Consider the following 23,822-nt stretch of genomic DNA (forward strand, 5'->3'; position numbering starts at 1 on the left):
AAAATATGATTTAATTTATTACATATTAAAACTGACATAGTACATAGAATTATCATTCAAATGCTAACTTGTTATATACAGCAAGCTTTGGCATGTTAAAGCACACACGTTTACTTTAAGATAGAATCCTGACGCTATCCATCGAGGGTGTTATCTGAATTTCTGACCACCACCAACCACCACCTGAAAAAAGACAAATATCTTTACAAATCGATATCCTGGACGGTCTCCGTTGTGAAAATCCTTAAAATCGACCTATGAAACAAGCTATTACTGACAGGACAACGGTACGTTTAAAGTGGAAAAGTAAAATGTGCGCAAGACTTAAACATTCTGCGGTTGCATTCGTGTAAAATGTTGATTTAAAAACATGACCTTTCCAAATAATTAAACATTTTGTGATACAAAATTATGCAGATATATAAGTGAATCTGAGACATCAAATTCACATCTCTTTAAATAGCAAATTACAATGGCTTGCAAAAGTATTCATACCCCTTGAACTTTTCCACAGGGGAGAAGAAAGACTGCTTATATGTGGCCTCTCCTACAAGTAGCTAAGAGTAGTTGCAATGTTGCATGCTCCTAGGCAAAACCAATATCTTCACAACATTTGCAGACCACAGCGCTAGCGCTACTTCAGCTCAACGTCAAAGGCCTCACCATCACTATGACCAATAGCTTCTGGAAACCATCCCAGACAAGCACATTGTGAGCTTCATAAGGGAGATGCTGAGCAACCGCAGCTTTTGGTTACACACCAGCAACAGCCAAAGCAGGAGGGTGAGAAAGGTCAAGAACGGTGTCCCACAAACCTATGCTGTTTAACGTATACATCCATGACCTACCTGCCACACAATCAAGGAAGTATGGCTATGCAGATGACCTGGCCATCCTACTGAGCAAGCCATCCTGGGAAGCAGTAGAGGAGGGCCTCTCTGAAGACATGAACATTCTGTCTTCATACCTGAAGAACTGGCGCCTCAAGCTCAGTGGTGACAAGACCGTATCATCAATGTTCCACCTCTACAACAAAGAAGCGTCCCGTGAAATGAACTTCATGGTTGACAACACCCAGCTACAGTAGCCCTTCCCCACATACCTTGGCGTGAAACTTGACAGAACACTGTCATTCAGACAACACCTGGAAAAGACAACCTTACCCCCGCGCTGATACGTCGTCTAGCCGGCACCACATGGGGAGCCTCCACAAAGACACTGCGCATTTTCACCGAGGCCCTGGTGTTCTCCAGTGCTGAGTACTGTGCTCCGGTCTGGTGCCGTAGCCCCCACGTCAATAAGCTGGACACTGCCCGTAACACCGCCCTATGGACTGTCTCCGGATGCCTACAAGCCACTCCAACCAACCAACTACCCATTCTCGGAGGAATCTCTCCAGCAGAAGTCAGGCGAGAAGGAGCCATGCTGGCTCTTGCTCGAAAGGCACAGGCAAGTGAATCCCACCTCCTCCACAAAATCGCCACAGAGACACCACAGCACATGCGCCTCAAGCCCCGGCATCCCTTTGCCATACACGCCCAAGAACTGCTGCGCACAATACCAGCTGACATCTCCAAGGCCTCATGGGTCAAGGCAAGATGGAGGAACCAGTGGAAGTCAGCAGAACCATCTAGGCTTCAACACTACATTGAAGATCCCATGGATGTTCCTGGCCAGCACCTGCCCCGAAAGCAGTGGACAACCCTCAACCGCCTGAGGACAGGTGTGGGACGCTTTGGGGCAGTAATGCAGAAGTGGGGCATCACGGACAGTGCCCAATGCGGAGATCCACTACAAACTGTGGAACACATTCTAACTAGCTTCCCAAACACCGGCCCCTGAACGGCAAACGTGGTCTAACGTGGACCTTGATGCTAGGACGCTGGACTGGCTCGCCTCAACAGAGCTAAAGGTCTGAGGACATACGCCAGAAGAAGAACTTTTCCACATTTTGTCACATTACAACCACAAGCGTAAATGCATTTTATTGAGAATTTATGTGATAGACCAACACAAAGTGGCGCATAATGGAGAGGAAGGAAAATGATACATGGTTTTCAAATTTTTTTTTTTACAAATAAAAAAATTTAAAGTGTGGCGTGCATAAGAATTCAGCCCCCTTTACTATGATACCCCTAAATAAAATCCAGTGCAGCCAATTGCCTTCAGAAGTCACCTAATTAGTAAATAGAGTCAACCTGTGTGTAATCGTATCTCCTATAAATACAGCTGTTCTGTGAAGGCCTCAGAGGTTAGTTAGCGAACAATAGTGAACAAACATGAAGCCCAAGGAACACACTAGACAGGTCAAGGAGTTGTGGAGAAGTTTAAAGCAGGGTTAGGTTATAAAAAACTATCCCAAGCTTTGAACATCTCACAGCGCACTGTTCAATCCATCATCTGAAAATGGAAAGAATATGGCACAACTGCAAAACTACCAAACCATGGCCGTCCACCTAAACCAAGAGGCCGGGCAAGGAGAGCATTGATCAGAGAAGCAGCCAAGAGGCCCATGTTAACTCTGGAGGTGCTGCAGAGATCCACAGCTCAGGTGGGAGAATCTGTCCACAGGACAACTATTAGTCGTGCACTCCACAAATTGGGCCTTTATGGAAGAGTGGCAAGAAGAAAGCCATTGTTGAAACAAAGCCATAAGAAGTCCCGTTTACAGTTTGCCACAAGCCATGTGGGGGACACAGCAAACATGTGGAGGAAGGTGCTCTGGCCAGGTGAGACCAAAATTGAACGGTGAAACATGATGGTGGCAGCAGCATGCTGTGGGGATGCTTTTCTTCAGCAGGGACAGGGAAGCTGGTCAGAGTTGATGGGAAGATGGATGGAGCCAAATACAGGGCGATCTTGGAAGAAAACCTGTTAAGAGTCCGCAAAAGACGTGAGACTGGGGCGGAGGTTCACCCTCCAGCAGGACAACGACCCTAAACATACAGCCAAATTCTACAATGGAATGGTTTAGATCAAAGCATATTCATGTGTTTGAATGGCCCAGTCAAAGTCCAGACCTAAATCCAGTGAAGAATTTCTGGCAAGACTTGAAAATTGCTGTTCACAGACTCTCTTCCTCCAATCTGACTGAGCTTGCAAAGAAGAATGGGCAAAAAAATTAGTCTCTAGGTGTGCAGAGCTGGTACAGAAGACCAAAAGACTTGCAGCTGTAATTGCAGCGAAAGGTGGTTCTACAATGTATTGACTCAGGGGGGGGCTGAATACTTTTGCATGCCACACTTTTCAGACTTTTGTAAAAAAAAATTGAAAACCATGTATCATTTACCTTGCACTCCACAATTATGCGTCACTTTGTGTTGGTCTATCACATAAAATCACAATAAAATACACTGACGTTTGTGGATGTAACGTGACAAAATGTGGAAAAGTTCAAGTGGTATGAATACTTTTGCAAGCCACTGTATATAGACAAACGTTTTCCAGATTATTGGTAATTCTCAAACAACATTCTTTATCCAAAAATAAAATAAACAATTTTTTTTTTTTTCTATGACAATCATAATTATCATCAAATTAGCTTTCGTTTTCAATATCTGAAAAGGATTTTAATTATTTTGATAGTTGCTGAAATTAAACTAACAACTTCCCAATTATTAATTGCATGCTAATTATTGTATCTGGTAAGATTGTTATTCAATGAACAAATGGTTTTGTAAACTGTTTCTTTTTTGTATCCTGTTCCTTTCTTTAACTCATCTATCCATCCACAAAAAAAACATTCGTTCTGAGCATTCATCTCTCTTGCATCTGTGATTTTTTTTTTTTTTTTTAAGTACTTTTATATCAGTAGGTGCTTGTCTTTGTCAACTTTGTGATACATCTCGGACACATTTTCCCTCCACAAACCGTACCGTGCGTCTACACAATTCACATCGTTGATTTTTATTTTCTTCAACTTAAATCTTAAGTCTTCCACTTGGTCTGAGTGCAAACGTCTTGGCTTCGGCATTCCAAACACAACAATCCATATCGTAACGGGACGAAAGCAAATTGCTTTTCTGTAAACTTTTACGCATGGACGTCCCAACTTCAGGGTTATTTTCTTTTCTTTTTACAGGTAGAATCTCATCCAATGTTCCCAAGTGCCTGTCAAAGTGCGCACTCGTCCCTCCACCACAGCGATTTAACATTCCGATCCCCTTGGTTGGCTCTGATGGTTTACTACCATCTTAACACCCAGGTGTTAAACCTTGTTTCTGTTCCCCTTAAAAGACGAATCTTTGCTCCATGCCCCACCGCGCTACATATGACACAGACTGGATCCATGAGACGCGCTCCACGCATTCAAAACCAGAGTCAATCCCACTGCATTTGGCATACTGAGGAAACTCTAAGAGGAATCGACGAAGAAGTATTGATTTCCTAGTCGATTATTTTGCCAGAACTAAGCAGATGTTAAAAGTCATTTTCTCCCGTGCCTTTCGCAGTCAGATCGGACACAGAGCCAACTCCCCCCCACAACAAATCTGGAGACCCAAGCCAGATATTCCAACGTGGAACTTCAGTTTGTCTCCGATGATCCGGAATTCTCGTCCCATCACAGGCTGCCGAGAGACTCGCCGAAGCGAATGCGCTGCCCGGCGTGCAGGGAGAAGGTGAAGTCGGCCGGGGCCTCGAACAACAACACCACGGTGGAGCCCAGGTTGAACTCGCCCAGCGGCTCGCCTTTGCGCAGGGGGAGTCCTCCGCCCGCCTCCTCCGGTGCCACCGCGCCTCCCTTCTCCTGGCAGAGCGCCGCCACCTCCCGTTTGTAGCAGCGGTCGTTGTAGGTGCCGGCGGTGTAGTGCGGTGCGTTGGTGCGCAAGTCCTGCGAGAGATGAGTAAACGTAAACCGGGTAATAATCAATTATATTGACTTTGAGGTGTTTTTAATGTTGTTTTAAGATAAATTTATTTATTTATTTGTTTGTTTGTTTAACAATAAAAGGCAAATACAATAAAATAAAGCCTACTTGAGTTATTTCTTTGATTATAACCTGAAAAAATGCACCGATTGCAATTTTCTTTGCCCATTTCCAATATTTCAAAGTCTGACCTGTCGATTCAGATTTTGGCCGATTCAGATTCTTTCCTTCTAAGAACTCGAATTGACACCATACACAAATATTTTTGTAGCCTTTCTATGATGGAAAATTCAGTTGTATGTTCATAATAAAACTTTGACTATTACACCGCATTCCAAATTATATTATGCAAATTGGATTGAAGTGTGCTAAACATTAAATTTTTTGTTTTTCAATTAAACTCATGGATGGTAGTGTGTCTCAGGGCTTTGGATCTTTGGAAATAAATCTCAGACACCTGTGATAATTAGTTGACCAGGTGAGCCCAATTAAAGGAAAACTACTTAAGAAGGATGTTCCACATTATTAAGCAGGCCACAGGTTTCAAGCAATATGGGAAAGAAAAAGAATCTCTCTGTTGCTGAAAAGCATCAAATAGTGCAATGCCTTGGACAAGGTATGAAAACAATTAGATATTTCACGAAAACTTAAGCGTGATCATCGTACTGTAAAGAGATTTGTGGCTGATTCAGAGCACAGATAAAGGCATAACGAGGAAGGTTTCTGCCAGACAAATTCATGGGATTAAGAGAGCAGCTGCTAAAATGCCATTACAAAGCAGCAAACAGGTATTTGAAGCTGCTGGTGCCTCTGGAGTCCTGCGAACCTCAAGGTGTAGGATCCTCCAGAGGCTTGCAGTTGTGCATAAACCTACTATTGGGCCAAACAGTCTTGTTGACTGATGAGTGCCGTGCAACCCTGGATGGTCCAGATGGATGGAGTTGTGGAAGGTTGGTGGATGGCCACCATGTCCCAACAAGGCTGCGACGTCAGCAAGGAGGTGGCAGAGTTATGTTTTGGGCCGGAATCATGGGGAGAGAGCGGGTAGGCCCCTTAGGGGTCCCTGAAGGTGTGAAAATGACCTCGGGAAAGTATATAGAGTTTCTGACTGACCACTTTCTTCCATTTTCATGCATGACAATGCACCATCTCATGCTGCAAAGAATACCTCTGTGTCATTGGCTGCTATGGGCATAAAAGGAGAGAAACTCATGGTGTGGCCCCCATCCTCCCCTGACCTCAACCCTATTGAGAACCTTTGGAGCATCCTCAAGCAAAAGATCTATGAGGGTGGGAGGCAGTTGGCATCAAAACAGCAGCTCTGGGAGGCTATTCTGACATCCTGCAAAGAAATTCAAGAAGAAACTCTCCAAAAACTCACAAGTTCAATGGATGCAATAACTGTGAACGTGATATCAAAGAAGGGTCCTATGTTATCATGTAACTTGGCCTGTTAAGATGTTTTTGATTGAAATAGCTTTTGATTTCAGTAAATATGACCTCCTAATGCTGCAAATTCAACAAATGACCATTTTCAGTTCTTTACAACCTATAAAATGTTTTGAAACTCTCTTGTGCATAATAACCTGGAACAGTGCATTTAGAGTTTTTTATTTTTGAAAAAATCATTGGGAGGTTTGTTCAATAACATTCAAATTATACCCTAACGGTTGATGACTTGAAAATTATATGGACTGTCATTTGCATCGACTATTTAGGAAAATCAGGGAAAAATATCATTTGCATAATAATTTGGAACGTGGTGTAAATAACTATTCGATTTTCTCCAAAACTGCACCAGGTTACAGGACCTACTCTCATGCAAACAAATCTCAAAATAAAAAAGCGATTGCTTCAGAAAAAAAGTCGCTGGTCCGATTTTCGTAACAAGCAAGCATATTTTTTCAAAAAAGCCCAAAAAACCACAACCTGTGATTTTTTAAAGCAACTTAAAGTCGCATATTATAAGCAGACTCTCCCCCATTCACTCTGCCCCCACTCTCCTGCTGTGCACGGGCGGGGTTGCGTAGAGAGTGTGAGAGAGGAGAGATGCAAACATTGGCACGACTTCACAGAAGAAACAGGTCATGTGTTTTAACGCAACATCAAACTATATGGATATAAAGGGTATTGTCTCATGCTATATCTTGTTTGAAAATATATCGATATACCGTAAAAAAGTCGGTACACCGCCCAGCCCTAGCATGAGATGAACCATCACGCAAATTCACGGGCACAGAATCTGAGATATCTGACACTGATCGGCCACTGGTCATGGCCAATCAAAACCGGCCGATTCCGGTCACTGGCCGATTGATCGGGGCATCTCGAAAAAAAAAGAAACAAAAAAAACGAACAAACGGTTACTCTGTTTTTGTTTTTTTCCTAATCCGATTTGATTGATTAGGGGGATTTTTGCTTTTAACCGTGTCCACACCTGTTCGCAGTACAAGCGGATGGATCCCACATTGGTCGCTCCCACTGCCGTTAATGAGAAGAATCCGTGTGTCCAGCGGCCGGCAAGTGCAACGCGCTCGTTGAGGCAGAACAGAGCACGAACACGCCGCGCCACACCCGGGTTTACGGAGAGTAGGGAGCCTGGAGGATCATGATATATGGGGAAGAGGGAGTGGTGACTGGGAAGTTAATCAGTTCAATTCATATTTGATTGGAAAATGACTTAAAGTCTGTGTAAAGTAAAATTCAGTGATTTGTTTCTTTTTTGTTTTGTTGTTTTTTAACCTTTGCTGTCACCAGGCTTGGCATACAACACAGGGTGTTTGTATGCCATTGCATCCAAGAGTTAAGCTGCAAGTTGAGTGATTTTACAGTGATTTGTTTCTTAAGATATTATACATAAAATTTATATCATTGCTCATATCATTGCTGAAAACATGTGAAAAGACTGAGCTATGTCGTACTGAACTGAGACCGTTAAACTGTTTTTCACCATTTTTGTGTTCATGGTGGCTGGATGACACACTGGAGCCATACCTAGAAAGGCCCTTCCCTTAAGACTATATACCTAGACAGCATTAGCATCCGAGGGTCAGAGCCGCTCCACGGAGATCAGTGTGATGTTTTCTTCAAACAAATCAAATAAAACAATGTTTTTTTATTGTAGATGCATTAAATTTACTCCATTTCCTAATTGAACCAAACAAAACCCCCCGTGCTTCAGTGTCGCGTCACGCATGGCAGCTTCAACAAGCACCCCCGCCCCAATCATTCAAAATTTTTCTGTGGTATGACCAACTCAGAACACATTTATTTTTGCTTCACACAGACTTTAATAATACATGATATCAGAATATAATATTATTAAATTATGGATTATATAAATACATTATTAGCATTTCTACCTTCTTACCTTATAGCATTTCCACATGTGATAACCATCATATTTTTAACTTCTTACCGGGGAAGTGGCGTCGGTGTTCCGCAGTCCAGTCAGTTGGGGAGTGGAAGCGGTGGTAGTCACCCGGCGCCAGGTACACCACGCAGTGGTACAGCCGGTTGCCAGGGTGATGCAGCAGACGCTCCTCGAAAGAGGAGGAGGAGTCTGTTTCATCTAGTGGGAAATATAGTGGGTCCACTATTTGAGTATGCTTCTTGGGAGTTCTTTGGCACTTCAAAAAACTTCCATCAGCTACGATAGCAAGCTACCTTTCACTACATGGGTACACTCTTACACAATGATTGAACGAATACATCAAAATATAAAACATATCAAAAGTTGTTGATATCACATATTTAAAAAATTCCAAGATATGCACCGGTAGGGGGAAAAATGAACCGTGATATTAACTATACCTGCTGTACGAGCAAAGAAAATTACTTTTATACTTAAAAGTAATTCTTAATTATATTGCACTGTTATTAAGTACACTCCTGGAACAATTGCAAAGAAAAAAGTTGCGTGAAAAGTTGATCTATGGCTCAAATAAACACAGAATTTTGCACATTCAAAGACCAACTTTGTGATTTACCGCAAACCATACTGTAAGATAACCCTATTGTCCAAACCCTGCTACTAAACTGTACGTAGCCTGCATAGCCTGAGATGTTCAAGCACTCACTGTTGGCGGCGTCTGGGCCCCAGGTGACGGGCCCCAGGAATTCCTCCAAGCAGTAGGTGACACCCTTCACCTGTTCCAACTCTCCGTTCATCACCAAGCCAAAATGGAGGATCTTCCCATCCGCTGGACTGGTCTGGATGGGAGATAGAAAGTCAAATATATAGGCGGATAGATACAACCAGTGAATGACAGAGAGCCGGACTCACCACACAGCTGGAGGGGCAGACGGGTCTCGCTTGGGGCTTCAGCGGCCTCCGAAAGAATTCCCCCAGGTTGCGGTAGTGGTGCAAGTCCTCCACTGCAGCCTCCTGGAGATGGGGAATGTAATGGGAGTTGCAGAAGAGCTTGTAGCTTGAAAAAAAACTATTCGCAGCAACTGTTGATTTGGAACTCACAAAATCAAACCTAATAGCGTGAAATGCTGCAGAATTAAAACACATGCAACCACATACAATTTGCGATTGCAAAAGTCTTTTTGAAATGTATATTTTGTATAATTCTGTATATTGTAAATATTTGATTATTCTTGTTTTGATTTTTGGGGGCTGGTGTATATTTGGCTTATTTTCTTTTTTACTTTTTAGTCAAAATCTTTTCTATTATTTACTTACATTTTTTCTCAGCTTTTTTATGCTAATAGTCTGTAGATACACACCGATAATCATGTGACAAATTCCTAGTAAATGTAAATGCTCCTGGTGAAACACAGTCATTCTGATTCAGAGACTAAAAGACAATTTGAAGATCCGTTTTTGATCTCATAATAATTTCAAGTCTTAGATTAAGGTTTAAAAGTGCGGTAAAAATCTGCGTCATTAACATTGAAATGTTCTCTAAGGTTTGTGCAATGTATTGAAAGTTGGACAGTCATTTTTCAACGTTAGAATTGTGCCTGAAATTTTGATTAACATTAAATGAATGACGAATAAAAAAGTTGTTAAAAGCAAGAAAGAAATACAGAATGACAGAAATAAGTGTTGAGTAGAGTTCCGATTGTAGAAAAAGTATCCCTGTATCCTAAAGCACTGTGACGCTGAAAGATACGTTTGATTATGCACCTTGAAAGTACCTGAGTCACATATTTACATTTTCCCCCCGCTTTGTCTTACATCTACGACTCCTGAAGGTTCTCCGGCTTACCTTCATGTTGACACCGAAGGTCCAGATGTACAGGCTGTAGATGGGTTTTCGGAGCCAGGTGGGAAGCTCGACCTGGTTGAGGCGTCCCCAGGCTCTGGACAGCAGGCGCGTGGGGATGCTGCGGTACAGTGCAACCTGCAGGGGGGCGGGGGTGAAAGAGAAGAAAGAAGAAAAAAAAAAAAAAAGTAGAATAAAATAAAATATATAATAAATAAAATAATAAACATGCTAATGTAAATATTAAGGCTGTCAAATGATTTGTTTTCTTTTAAATCACAGAACTGTTGCGATCAACCCTGACTGTCATATTCAATCCCACATTGAGGTTCATCCAAGAAAAACTCCAGATTTTTCCCTGTGCCTAATTCTAAAGGAAAGGGTCAAAATGTTTATCCAAATGAAATTGACTGTCATATTTGTTGTTTAATTTCTGATTTATAAAATCTCAAAGTTTGCCAGTATAACTGTTACTGTTGGTTAGGGGCACAAGGAATCATTTCTTCCTCAAATCCAGGTTAAATCCATAATTTATCCTGGATTTTTAAGGCATTTGATGACCAATTAAAAACAGATAAGTAGCAAAGAAAGAACATGTTGGACCAGAAAGAATGAAAGCACAAAAAATAATTGAAAAAAATAACTAAATATTTCTGGAAAGATACAAAAACCGAAAAACCATGTATAAATAAAATAAAAAATACAATGATACACGCAATGGAATATATCAGTCTGTCTATCTATCTAGACATGATTGGGACAATGGACATCAGCTGTATATAAAACTAAATAGAGAATTAAAGAAGAAGACAAATAGACATCGTACATGAAGGACTGCAACAAAAACGACCAGATTCAATCTTCCACAACCAGATGTTTGTAGTTGATAATCGACTAATCGAGTGTGTGCTCATCAATCCCAGCAAGGCAAAAAAATACCTCAAATGCACTATTATAGTGCCGGAAGGTAATTCAATATTGAGACAGGGATTGAGACACTGACGAGGCATTTTAAGGCAAATCTTGGAAAACTGGAAATACAAATACGCAACTTGCTCTCCAATCTTGATTGGCGGGCGAGCGTTGTGGTTCAAGTCCACATCAACCAATCGAAACAAGAAGATTGTTGGGCAAGGACCTGCCTCACTTCTTCAAAAACAAGCAACAACAACAGACAGTAAAGTCTGTTGACAATCTGTCAACACTCTGTCTGTCTGTCTGACAACCCAAAATTGATTGTGTCCGTGAACATAACATAAACATAAGAATGTTCGATAACCATCACCCATAGAAACTGTTGGATTTCTTACTGCTTGATGCAGTACATTGAATTATGTATTTCTTTAATCCACTTAAACTCTAACATTTGCGAAAGGCCACGGTCAATAAAAATAAAAACTCTGCGAGGGAATGGAGTCCTGCAAATACCATCTAAGTTGAGCAGAGCAGTGAGAGTATTAACCATCAAATAAACACTTTTTAATGGTGACACTAAAAAACGTGGTACGCAGTAAAATTAGCCACACCTATAAATTTAAAGTTGCCAGCCATGGTTGACTTGCAGCTACATGCACTCCCCCTGCACCAAACCTGGGGGCAAGCGTTGACCTAGATCACGAATAGTGACTCGTACTTATTTTGTGTTTAGAACTGAAAGTTCATGGTTCTCCCTTCAGGGTTCTTCAAGCTAAATTCACTTGAATGAGAAGTATACTGTATGGAATAACAAATATTGTCAATTGTATTTTGGTTGCTTGTTTGTAAGCCAATACAAATGCAACACAAGCATAAGCTCTTTTCTCCAAACACAAACTGCTGAATCAAATCTAAGCTTTATCTGGGGAAAATTTAACATCTCGGCATACATCAAACTGTTGGCTGAGGAATTCAAAGTGCATCATAATGTGATGAAGTTCATGTTTCACACAGCTATGCACACATTATGTAGATTAAATTAGGTAACTTCATTTGCTCACTTTGGTAAAAATGGTTCCATCCCTTGCCCTACACCTTGAGAGATTCGCAATGAAATCCGTTGAATTATTGTTTAACCATTGAATTAATGAATAAGTGCCACATTTTAATGCACACTAATAATGTATTGGCAAACTGTTACCTCGGCAAAAAATAAATATAGAATAGCAATAAATGACACGTTTAAGAGGATTTCTGCCAGAAAAATGGCTGGAGGTTTGACTTTTTAGATCACAGCTCGTGACCGAATCAGGGAAACCGAGCTCAACTCATTGCTAGAGTGCACAGTGCGTCCATTGAGGGATTGCCACAAGCTGATCATTCCCGGTATTGAAGTATTCTGTGCATGGTACCTACCCTGCTTGCCGGACGCAAGCGGGTTTTGAGGCGGCCGGCAGAAAGGAAGTAAAACAGGAGGTAGAGGGGCGCTCTGCGCAGTGTGGTGGGCCTTGAGGCGCGGCCCAGAGCACCCAAACGCCGGCGCAACGCCAACTGGGGAACCTGCAGCCTGAACAACAAACAACACGTGACGAAGGGACGATGGGAGAGATGGTAAGAGAAGAAGGAGGTTATGACAAGAGGGAAGGAAGGAATAGATACTGACAAGAGGGAGCAAGGAAAGGAAGGAGAGACGGATAGATAAGCCGAGGAAGAAAGGAGAAATAAGGGAAGGAAGAAAAGGCAGAAACAGTAGGAAGGAGACTACTCCATGACATCACAAAGATGACATGGAGTAGTTTACAACGGGGGTTATAAACTGAGGCTATCATAGCATACCGAGGGCAGAGGGCGTTTCAGAGGCTAACGGATGCTAGTGTTGAGATGTGCGTTAGCTAGTACTATGCAGCGCGAGAAGCTAGGTCGCAGAAGGCTCGCTGGAATGCGACGCACGTAAAACATTGGGAAAAGGGAAACTAGGATGCTTTAAATAAAAAAATAAAAAAAAGCAGGAAACAGGTGCAAAAAGAGGCTGCCAGCATGTGGCATGGGGCCAGGATGAGGTCAGGCATGGACAGGCTAAAAAGAGCTCACATTGACTGACAACATGTGGACACAGGCCAATTTTGGGGTAGCGCACATCACTTGAGTACTATTAGCTAACCAACATTGAGACTGGGGCTAGAAACAAGGTAACATAGTTCAGGTCCAATGCAGGAAAGCGACAGCTGGACAAGGGCTAAAATATATACTAGACTGATGCATAAGCTACGACACCTCACAACATGGGAATGTTGCCTCGGGCTGGGTAGCGCACATATGCTCTTGTTTTGGCCCAGTGATATTTTGCACAAACACTCAATCTACTTCATTGCAATCATCATGATCATGGGACTTGCTTCTGGTACAGTTTAACTTTGGTGCACTTTCACAGACAAAATTGTGGCATCAACAACAGCAAAGCTACTTTGGTTGTGTTGACCTCTGAAGTTGTAGTCTGTTGTACAGTCCAAACTGCTGTATCACATTATCCAAATTTTATTCCAGAAAACAAATTGCTTCAGAAGAGTTTGCAATGAGTTGTGAGGCAAGAGTGGATGGTATAATTATGTTTCCTTAATTTGGTTCTATTGTTTATGTTTGGCGAGCTAGCTAGCTAGCTTGCTAACAAACTCTTTGGATCCAGTACCATGCACTTTGCAAGGACACAAGAAGGAATCTGGCATTACCAATTTCTGGTGTTATCAGGTACTTGGGCCGGGGTAAAACGTGGGCTAATCTTCTGAAATAAGCCAACTAGAAGAGTGTGGGCTAGTTAATGCAACAGCCAATGTGAGCACACAGCAGAATATGTGAACACAAGTTCTCAGTTGTACACACAAGATAACAAGGGCTAACCTACACACAAACATACAAAGCTAATAATGGCTTGTTTGCATTAAAACAGGGCTAATGGAGGATAATCCCAGGCTAACACCACAAGGATGCAAAATGGCCTACTAAACTATCCCGGCACCATGGCAACGCGCACACACACACAAACACACAGGCTAATCTCCTTATCTTCACACACTCTCTCCTAGTTATAATACCATATGGCTCAACACATCGTTGTTGCCAATTAGGTCTTTCAAATCCCTACGTGTGTTAATGATAAGTAGCACAACCTGCCTTCTGTCCCTTCCGGTGTTACGGCTATGTGGAATGCAGGATCCCAAAAACAAATAGGTCATTCGGGTTCACAAGCAAGCCTCTCACAGCCACTACCTGCGACATCGCCAATCGTTAAATAAAATTTTTACTTTCATCTAAGGTAGAGATTTCCCTGTAAAAAAAAATCCTGCGATGTGGTGTTTGGCTTTCTACGGCGTAATCATGGATTATGTTTAAGTGCTTTGGAGGAGGACGTTTTCCCCCTGTTCACTTCAGCCACAACTCTAGGAATCTGCACAAGGAAATACATCTCCGCTTGAATTAATCGGAGGAATCGTAATAAGTAGAAGATGGTGTAGCTCAAAAACCCTAAACCCTTATTTTGACACTTTTCTATCCGTCAATCTATCGCTTTGCCCGAAAATTGACATCTTTTCAGTATTCAAGCATCTGTCCATTCATCGATCCACCCATCCATCCTTTTATCCATCAGCAGATACACCTAAGATACAGCCACAGCCATCCATCTTCTCAGATGTCAAACTTTCTGTCAATCTGTCCGTCCGTCCATGTGTACCTGAATCTAGCCCCATGTCTCTCTCTCTCCGCCTCGCACTCTGCCTCGGCTTTTCCGGTCCCTCGCTTCCTGTCCGTCAGCGGCCTCCGGGCGAAGGCTACGGCCGCCGGGGCCGCGCGCCGCCGCCAGTCGCGCCGCACCCGCCGCAGGTCGCCGTTGCTGTGGTGGCCGGCGCCGGTGCGCGCAAACCGCTCGCGGAGGCTACGGCATCTCACCATGACGACAGCTTTGACGACAACGGGGTCGCCCGCGGGGCCGCCCGCTTCCCGCCTTCACACATGGTCACCGAGATTCACTCCTTTCTATTTAGAACTAGTGATTCTTTATTTTATTTCTTTCTGTCTGTCTTCTTACTTTCCAGTGAATAGAAAAATATATTCGTCCCTTCTTTGGAGTTGTTAAAAAACACAAGAAAAAAAATCAAATACAAAGATGAAAATACGTTTTAGTTTCTCTTCTGCTTGCTTAAAGAAGCTCAGATAAATAAAATGACTTAAAAATGACTCCTCTTGGAAGCTGCCTGTGAATAGGCTGTCACGCAAATGATCACTTCCTCTTGCTGAATGTCTACCCGTATATCTCTCTACTTTCTATCCACCTAGAAGCCCTTCTTCGCTGCCCAACTCATCTGCTGCTCACTCGCTCTGAGCCAAGGCTCTGAGTGTTTAAAGAGAGCGACGGGACATGGTGTGGTGTGACGTCACCATGGTGCGAGGGGATGGGGGGGGGGAGGGAGGGGAATTCCATCATCGTCTTTCCTTTTCAACTTTGCTTTCTTTATCATTTTACAATTTCATTCTGCTTTTGCAAGAGTGCTGATTTTTTTTTTCTCTCTGTCATGGAGGAAGTATAGAAGACAGAGGGGTGAGAGAGGAGTGCAGAGGGGTTGAAAAAGAGAAATTAGACGTGTTACATCTGCTCGGGGCTAATGCTAAATGCTGGGGCTGATGCAAGCGTGGTATTAACCCTCCTGTTATAAACATTATCATACCATTGCATTTTGTTTGGGTGGTATTATGAACACATAGTCCCAGATATAATTATACATTATACCATTTATTGTACATACTACAAAACAATTATTTGTCATATTTTATTATTGACTTTTTAGATGTAGTCATTAGACACTTTAATTTAACCTTTTTTTTGTTGCATTTGTATGAATTATTTTTGACTACTAATTTGCTTGTATTGTATAACTTATTAATAACTTTATTATAAGCATGTATTAACTCTAATAAATAAAGTTGTTTTGTTGTTGTTATCCTGGGGTGGTGGTTTCTTTGTGACCTTATTGCTTGTTTGTAAGAACCCCAAATCTAAAAAAACTAACAAATAAATATTTTGCACATATACACGGATGACGTGACCTAACGTAAAATTACTATGGGCCAAAAATATGAACGATAATATTGTTGTTGTAATAAACAACTGGAATGTACATCTGTTGGGACCATCTCTAGTACCTAGCATATTGGTCGAGTGAACTGGGAAAGTTTTGGTTTTTTGTAAAGATAAAAACTTTGTGTTTAGAAGTAACATCAGCAGTAACATTAGAGGGTATTGTACGAGTAGAATAAATTATAATAATAACAATAACAATAATAACAATAATAATGAAATAGTGGCAGTTGGCAGTAGTCTGCAGTAGCACAAAGGTAATGTGTGTATTATGCTTATGTAATGGCTGTAACACTCGACCCCAAAACCAGCCAATCAGATAAGACCATAAATGTCAACACGATGACATGAGGGCAGGTGATTGCAGAAAGCAGTGAAAGGTTGTGTGCATGTCATGTTTTGTTTAATTTAATAAAGAGCCTATTTTGCCTATTTCCTTTAAAAAAAAAGTACTCAGATACTTTCAAGAAACAAGGAAATTGTACTTTACGATACAAAATACAGCACTCAAAGACAAAACAAAAACAAAAAACGAAGGTCAAAGTATTGATGAATAAAACTAAGGATGTCCCGATCAAGTTTTTTGCTCCCGATCCCGATCTGAGTAATTTAATATTGAGTATCTAAGGATACCAAGTCCCGATCTGACACTTGAATTTCCTACATAATACAGTTGCACAGTGCACACTTCAAGTACATTAAGGTTATTAAGATCAACCCAATGTATATGCATGACAATTGAATAGCTCTGCAATGGATTGAGAAAAAAAATGCCTGCATCCAAACTGTTCCTTAATGGGTTTTTTTCCAAAATAACAAAGTAAAAAAAATATATATATATATTTTTATATGACTCATATCACAATTCCACTAAGTGCAGCATTGGTTTCATTTATTATTATTTTTTTTAACAAAATAACCAAATAAACAAACTGAAAGATCTTTAATAAATAAACAAACAAACAAATAAATAAATACATAAATAAATAAACAAACAAATGATAGCTTTATTTATATCACCCCTTTCAAAACAGGGTTTACAAAGTGCTTTGACAGAAATAAACGCAGTGTTCAAATCATGAAATTAAAAGGCAAAGGAACATTAATAAACAGTAAAGAAGAAGAACAATTAAATGCATTCATTAAATTGTAAAAGCGGGTAAAAAGACCAAAAAAAATAGATAAAAAATATAATGACAGATAGATAAATAAATAAAAGGGGCGACATCATATAAAAGCAGATCTATAAAAATGGGTTTTGACTTGAAAATGGGAAGTGACTTAAAAGAAGTCACTGACTCTGCAGCCAAATCTCCTCAGGCAGGTCGTTCCAAAGTCGAGAGACCCTGACAGAAAAGGCACGGTCACCGTTAGTTTTAAGTCTAGACTTTGAAACAGCCAGGAGGGCCCCGCCTAAGGCGCACTGGCTCATATGGGGTCAACATATCTGTTATATAGCTTGGACTCAGACCCAGACGTGCTTTAAAAGTGATCAGTAAAATATTAAAATCGATTCCAAACCGAACAGGGAGCCAATAGGGAGAAGACAGGATTGGGGTGAGGTGATGTTGTCTTTTGGAACTGGTAAGAACCCTGGCTGCTGCGTTCTGAACTAGTTGGAGGCGAGAGAGTGACTTTTGGTTGATGCCATAAAGGAGGGAGTTACAGCAGTCTAGGCTGTCACTCTGGTACCAGGTCAACAGCCTCCTCCTGAACGTCAGCAAAACTAAGGAGCTGATTGTGGACTCTGGGAGGGGATTACAACCGAGGACGCACGCACTGTTGGTGATTAATGGGACTATGGTCGACAGGGTGAGCAGCTCCAAGTACCTGGGAGTCCACATCAAGGAGGACTTAAAATGGACTATACATACAGAGACCCTGTTGAGGAAGGCGAGGCAGCGTCTTTACCACCTCAGACAGCTGAAGAAATTCAGGTTCTCGGTGAGGATCAACAAGTCCTTCTACTCTGGAGCAGTGGAGAGCATCCTGAGAGGCAACATCACTGCCTGGTTTGAGAACTGTACTGCTCAGGACAGGCGGGCCCTGCAGAGGGTGGTGCGTTCAGCCGAACGTACCACTGGAACTACCCTCCCCTCCCGCTGGATCATGAAGGATCCTCACCACCCCAACAACGGACTGTTCCAGCTGCTGCGGTCGGGCAAGCGCCTCCAAAGTTATACAGCAAGACAGTGAGACTGAGACAGAGTTTCTTCCCGAAAGCTATAAGGACTGTCAATGCTGAACTCACCAGGGGTCCTCATTGAGACACTCACATAGGCCCCACTGCCTTACTGTACTGTATGTAGCATACTGTACTGCAAGTTAATACTGTACATACTGCTCTATATTGCTGTTCTGTTCGGTGCTACTGTATTGCTGTGTCGTACTGTTGTACACAGGTACACACTACCTCACTTTATTCACATTCACATGCCACTTTACTGTACATATCTGTACATACAAACAGCCTATCCCATATACATAAGTATATTCCCTTTATTTCTATTTTGTACCCCCACTCAGTATTACCTTTTTGAGTCTTATTTTATTCTATTTACTAACTGCATTATGTTTGAGGAATCAGTTTCAGTTAGTTAGTTAGGTATAAATTAGGTAGCTATTGTGTTCAGTTTCAGAACTTATCGTGCATAACCTCCGGGTGCGTTGCAAAGACATTTCACTACATATATGTATGGAAGTGTGTATATGTAGGTGACAAATAAACATCTTGAATCTTGAATCAGACAGTGCATAATTATGCCATCAGAAAAGCCCATTTGGATTATCCATTAAGCATTTCAATAATACGCACAACTAATCCAGACGGTCTTGAGGAAGACCTCGAAACAACTTGGGGGTAAAGGATCGACTCAAATGCCCATTTTAGGTGCTTTTGGCGGTGGACAGGGGTCAGCATGAGCACTCTGACTGTTCTGTGGCTGCGCAGCCCCATACACAGTAAGCTGCGATGCACTATGTGTTCTCGAACTTTTCTATCATAGCCAGTATGAACTTTTTCAACAATTTGTGCTCAAGTAGCTCTTCTTTCGGCTGGACCAGACAGATGAGCCTTTGCTCCCCACATGCATTAATGAGCATTGGCATAAATGAGCGCTCATGACCCCTGCTTTCCTTGACAACCTAACATTACCCACCATTTTGGAGATGCTCTGACCCAGTCGTCTCGCCATCACAATTTGGCCCTTGTCAAGGTCGCTCAGATCCTTACACTTGCCCATTTTTCCTGCTTCCAACACATCAACTTCAAGTACTGACTGTTCACTTGCTGACTAATATATACCACCCCTTGACTGGTGCCATTTTAACAACATTAGCAATGTTATTCACTTCACCTGTCAGTGGTTTTAATGTTGTGGCTGATCAGTGTGTACAGAATCCAGGCAACAGTATACCCTGGAAGATATTGTTTTCAGTCTTTTTTTTCCCACTGTCACCGGAGCCCTGAAGAAGGCAATGTTCGCTGTTGCACACCGGCTGCATCCAATTCTACTCCACGTTTGCCACGATTGGTTTTTATATATTGAATTATTGTCAATTTGTCAAACAGTTTTTGATAACTAACTATCTAACCTCAAATACTAAGAAAAAAAAATCGAAAGGGATTTTCAGGCACTTTGCTTACTATGAAGCAGAGACCTCTATTTGTTTTTAAGGGCAAAGTTTGTTTTCTGTACACCATCATGAGTCACAAGCTTCTCTGTTTGTTTTCCAGTTAGAATCAAACAACTGAAAACACAAGCCCCAAATTTCAGACAGGCATTAACAATTCAAAGAATTGTTAATGCCTTTTCGGACTGGGTAAAACTTCAAAACTCATTTGTCTAATCCTATTTAACGATCCATACACTTTTGTGATGAAAACAAAACAATTCAGCAGATATTAAAACTATCTACCTTACACAGACCTTCGAACCTTGGACAATATTTTTTTCACTATTGAGTACCGCAATAGAGTAACAGGGAGTCTCCGTGGCTTTTGAGTTTATGCAGCTAAATTACTCCATCAGTTATTTACACCGTAACCATCTGGTAACGAGGCAAATCACATTGCGAGCTACTACGGCTAAATATATATAAAGTATACAAATTTGTCTCATGATGAGGGTTTCCCCCAGTCTATTGCAAGCCCGGCGCCTCGCTAGGCTTAAGATGACACCTGGCCTAAGCATCTGCGTTTTTTTTATTTAATATATTTTTAAACTGCTGTTACAGTGGCTCGGTTGAAAACCTATACAGGTACTCCTCACTTAACGACCGAGTTCCGTTCCTAGGACCAGGTCGTTAAGCAAATTGGTTGATAAGCGAGGACCCGTGTTATTTCACAATAAGAGGGCTTGGCCATTGCGAGCGCTAGTGTAGTGAATACTGACAGACTGCGGGAACGAGACTGATACCGGTGATGCTGAGACGCCGCGGTATTGTACGCAGCGTACAATACAGACTGGTCAGAGAGCGGGTCCTAAGTCCGAACAGTCGTTAAGTGAAGAGTACCTGTATAATGTTTGGAGAGCTTTTTAATGTGAAGCAGTTCTCTCTCTCTCTCTCTCTCTCTCTCTCTCTCGGCAGGTCTGCCTTTATTCAATTCAATGCCCATGGCCTTTCAGATTTCTCCGCCAGCCACAAACACAGGCATCCTACGCTTGCCAAGAAGGTGAATGACTGAGGGATGTTAAAATAGAGAGAGGGAGAAAGGAAGGAAGCCATTTAAGACAGGAGATCAACTTTCCTAACCTGTTTGTCGCTAGCTATAGGTGGTAGTGGGATCTCCAGCCCCAGCTCGGCTAAGCGGCGCTCACGGTAGCGTTCGTACTGGTCGTAGCCCAGGTAGCCGCTGGCACTGGTGGCAACCAGAAGCGGGAGGGGCCTGAGCCGCATCTGAAGGGGGGCAGAGTCTGAGCTGTGCCGACTTCCTGCAACCAAGAATCACGGAGAAACATATAACCAAATAAAACAGTTTTGAGTTGTGATTTAAAAGTCGTAAGCCTTGAGGAAAGGCCTTGAGATCTGCTAGAAGTTTATTCTAACAATGTGTGACAATGTAACTTAACTTGCTTCAAGCCTTAACTTGTTTTGTCTTTTGTCAGTTCCTCGATCTGTCCCAGAGTTTGGATTGATTGATTCATATTAAAGGATTGAGCAGTTTCGTCAATGCACTTTGATTTTTTTATGTGCTGCATAAATAACACTGACATGACTATGTAGGGAGAGCAAGTTACTAATAATGTTAAAGGCACTAATATACAACTTGATGTCATACTATGATAACTCTATATAGGGCAAACGATTTTCATGGCTTACCACTGGAGCGGGGGCGACATTGTTGTCTGATGGTAAGGTGACTCCTATCAAAGACAAAAAACATTTAAATATCAAATAATACAAATGCAACAGTTGTATACATTTTACATAATTGTAGTCATTTTAATACTAAAACCCATTTAATTTCAGAATATATGAAGTAGATTTGGTTAACAACACCTTTATTATATTAAATGTAAATACACAAATGCAGTAAAACGTAGAACACATGTACACAGAAAGGAAGAAAATAAATAATGCACTTTTTTTTGTAACAAAACAATGTAGAGAGTACTGATTAGACACCAGATATGTATCGTTCATTTATCTACAATCGTCGTTCGTCTGAAGGCGTTTTGATAGTTTCTCTATTGATAAAACAACAATTCAATTATCTTCCATATATGACCACTTCAAGCGAGCCAATATTAACTTAACTATATTATCGGAAACATTTGCTTCATTCCCATTGCAAGACAAGAAATACCTCGCTACGGCAAATCCACACAACCTCCACACGGACGCGGCCATTTTGGAACTATTTGCGGAAGTGATGTCATCGTACTTTATTTACCTTGCGCTCACGCGTTGGGGAAGCCGTCAAAGTGTCATAAAATATCGGTTTGACATTCATTGTTCGTTATCTCTCTTTATTCAACACGCTTTCATTCTTCCGTACATTTTTTTGGATCGCTTCTTCTGCCACATTTTTTTGCAGATAGAGACACATCGTTCCAATTTTCACATGTAGAGCATATTTGTCTAATGTGTGCTGTTACTTTTCTTTTTGATATCTGTTACAGTTATCGAGATGTGAGTATTTTACTGTAATTTTTTTTAATGGCCGTCTGTGGAACAGCGCATATATTCATTAATAGCTCAAATACTATAATCGCTAGAGTAATCATGCCTGACACCCAAATTTCCAAACATTTTATAAATTTCCCCAGAGAACAGAGAGAAAATTCATACACATTGCGACATTTACCAATGAATATTAATCAAATTGCATTTACCCTATTTATAAATACATGTAAGCAAAATCACAGTCAAACGCTCTTAAGTGAAAGACGTTTTTTAAGCCAAAATAAATTCAATTCAAGCTGTAATTTCCGACTTGTTATTTACAGTGTGCACCATCATACCTTTTTCAAGACCTTCTCAGGGATGTGGACCCCTGAAAAACCGTTGTTAGGCTTTAACAACAGATTCATGTGGCCATAAGATACAACAAAATCCTTGATCGATGCTACAGTGCTGCTCCTGGTACCTTGTATTCTGAGGCTTGGGACCTTCTGGGAAAATCTGCCCTAAATCAGATCCTACTAACTAAGTATTGTCAGAAACTTTAATCTGTCATGCAGCTGATTAAGGCTGTTTAACCATGGTGATTCACAGGATGCTTGGAGATAAGTGACTGCATACACCAATAGTGATGATTTCACCGATGTGGATACCTCCTATATCGATTCGGGTTGAACATATACTGTATGTACCCCAGCCTTATAGCATCATTGTACAGTGCAGAAGGAAGGTGTGGAAAAAAAGCTTTTTTAAGAGCGGGGAGAAGGATGCCTACAAGGCTCCCAAACAAGCTCCATGCAAGAGACAAGCAGTGGTTGTTATTTGTGGCCTCCAGCGATCGGTCCCAGCCACGCTTCACCTTTTGGTGATACAGCAGCACATAGCGCTTGATCCGAATGGCAGGAAAGCGACCACATCCACCCTGAAAGAGTACGCTAATAAACGACCTACCGGCCACTTAACCGGTTACTTGAGCCCTGTAAGACTCTGACATCCTTCCAATTAGCTGTGGTAATCTCTGCACCTAAGACGTCTATCGTTAGCTGTTTTAAGGACTTACACCTGCTGTGTTGACGCTACCATTAGTCTGGCGTTGCATTGGATCTCTTCCAGTCTAGGTATCGTGCTGGCAGGTCTGTTGATGATGCCCTGAGCATACACTTCACCCTGCAGTAGCTTGTGGCTTCGTACGTGTTCTATTTGTTGACTTTTCCCCTCCAACATTTTTGACACGCTCTTATATGAGTCACAAAATCGTTAGGCCCTTGGGTTCAATTTTTCGACTTTTACTTCTTCATTTACTATCTGTCTGTCTCAGCAATCAGCACTACTTATATTAGAATCGCCTCAAATAGAATGACTGTGTTTTGGAATAAAGAAAGAATAAATCGGCAATATGCATGGTTGCTGAACACCACCAAATATTTTTTCCATTTTTTTTTTATAATTTTATACTGGTATTATTGTTATTATTAGTCATTATTATCTGTTTATTAAAATACTTATTTATTATATTTATTCCAAGATAAATATTTCTTGCAGTGTGTCCAACAGCGCTTCCGTGTAAAG

The 23,822-nt window shown here is 41.5% G+C and overlaps 1 protein-coding gene across 1 annotated transcript; it reads right to left on the minus strand.

The window, feature by feature from the left end:
• Positions 1-19: 19 nt before the first annotated feature.
• On the minus strand, positions 20-21,980 carry pisd (phosphatidylserine decarboxylase; the record flags this gene model as incomplete). The annotated part of the gene is made up of 9 exons (XM_080020785.1): positions 20-4,831; positions 7,306-7,466; positions 8,287-8,439; positions 8,948-9,080; positions 9,154-9,255; positions 10,088-10,222; positions 20,883-21,061; positions 21,450-21,493; positions 21,937-21,980. The coding sequence occupies 9 exons, from the start codon at positions 21,978-21,980 to the stop codon at positions 4,562-4,564; spliced, it is 1,221 nt and encodes a 406-aa protein (XP_079876911.1). The 3' UTR covers positions 20-4,561.
• Between the last annotated feature and the right edge of the window lie 1,842 nt (positions 21,981-23,822).

The sequence above is a fragment of the Zeus faber genome (assembly GCF_960531495.2).
Source record: "Zeus faber genome assembly, chromosome: 20".
In the NCBI taxonomy this organism is placed as follows: Eukaryota; Metazoa; Chordata; class Actinopteri; order Zeiformes; family Zeidae; genus Zeus; species Zeus faber.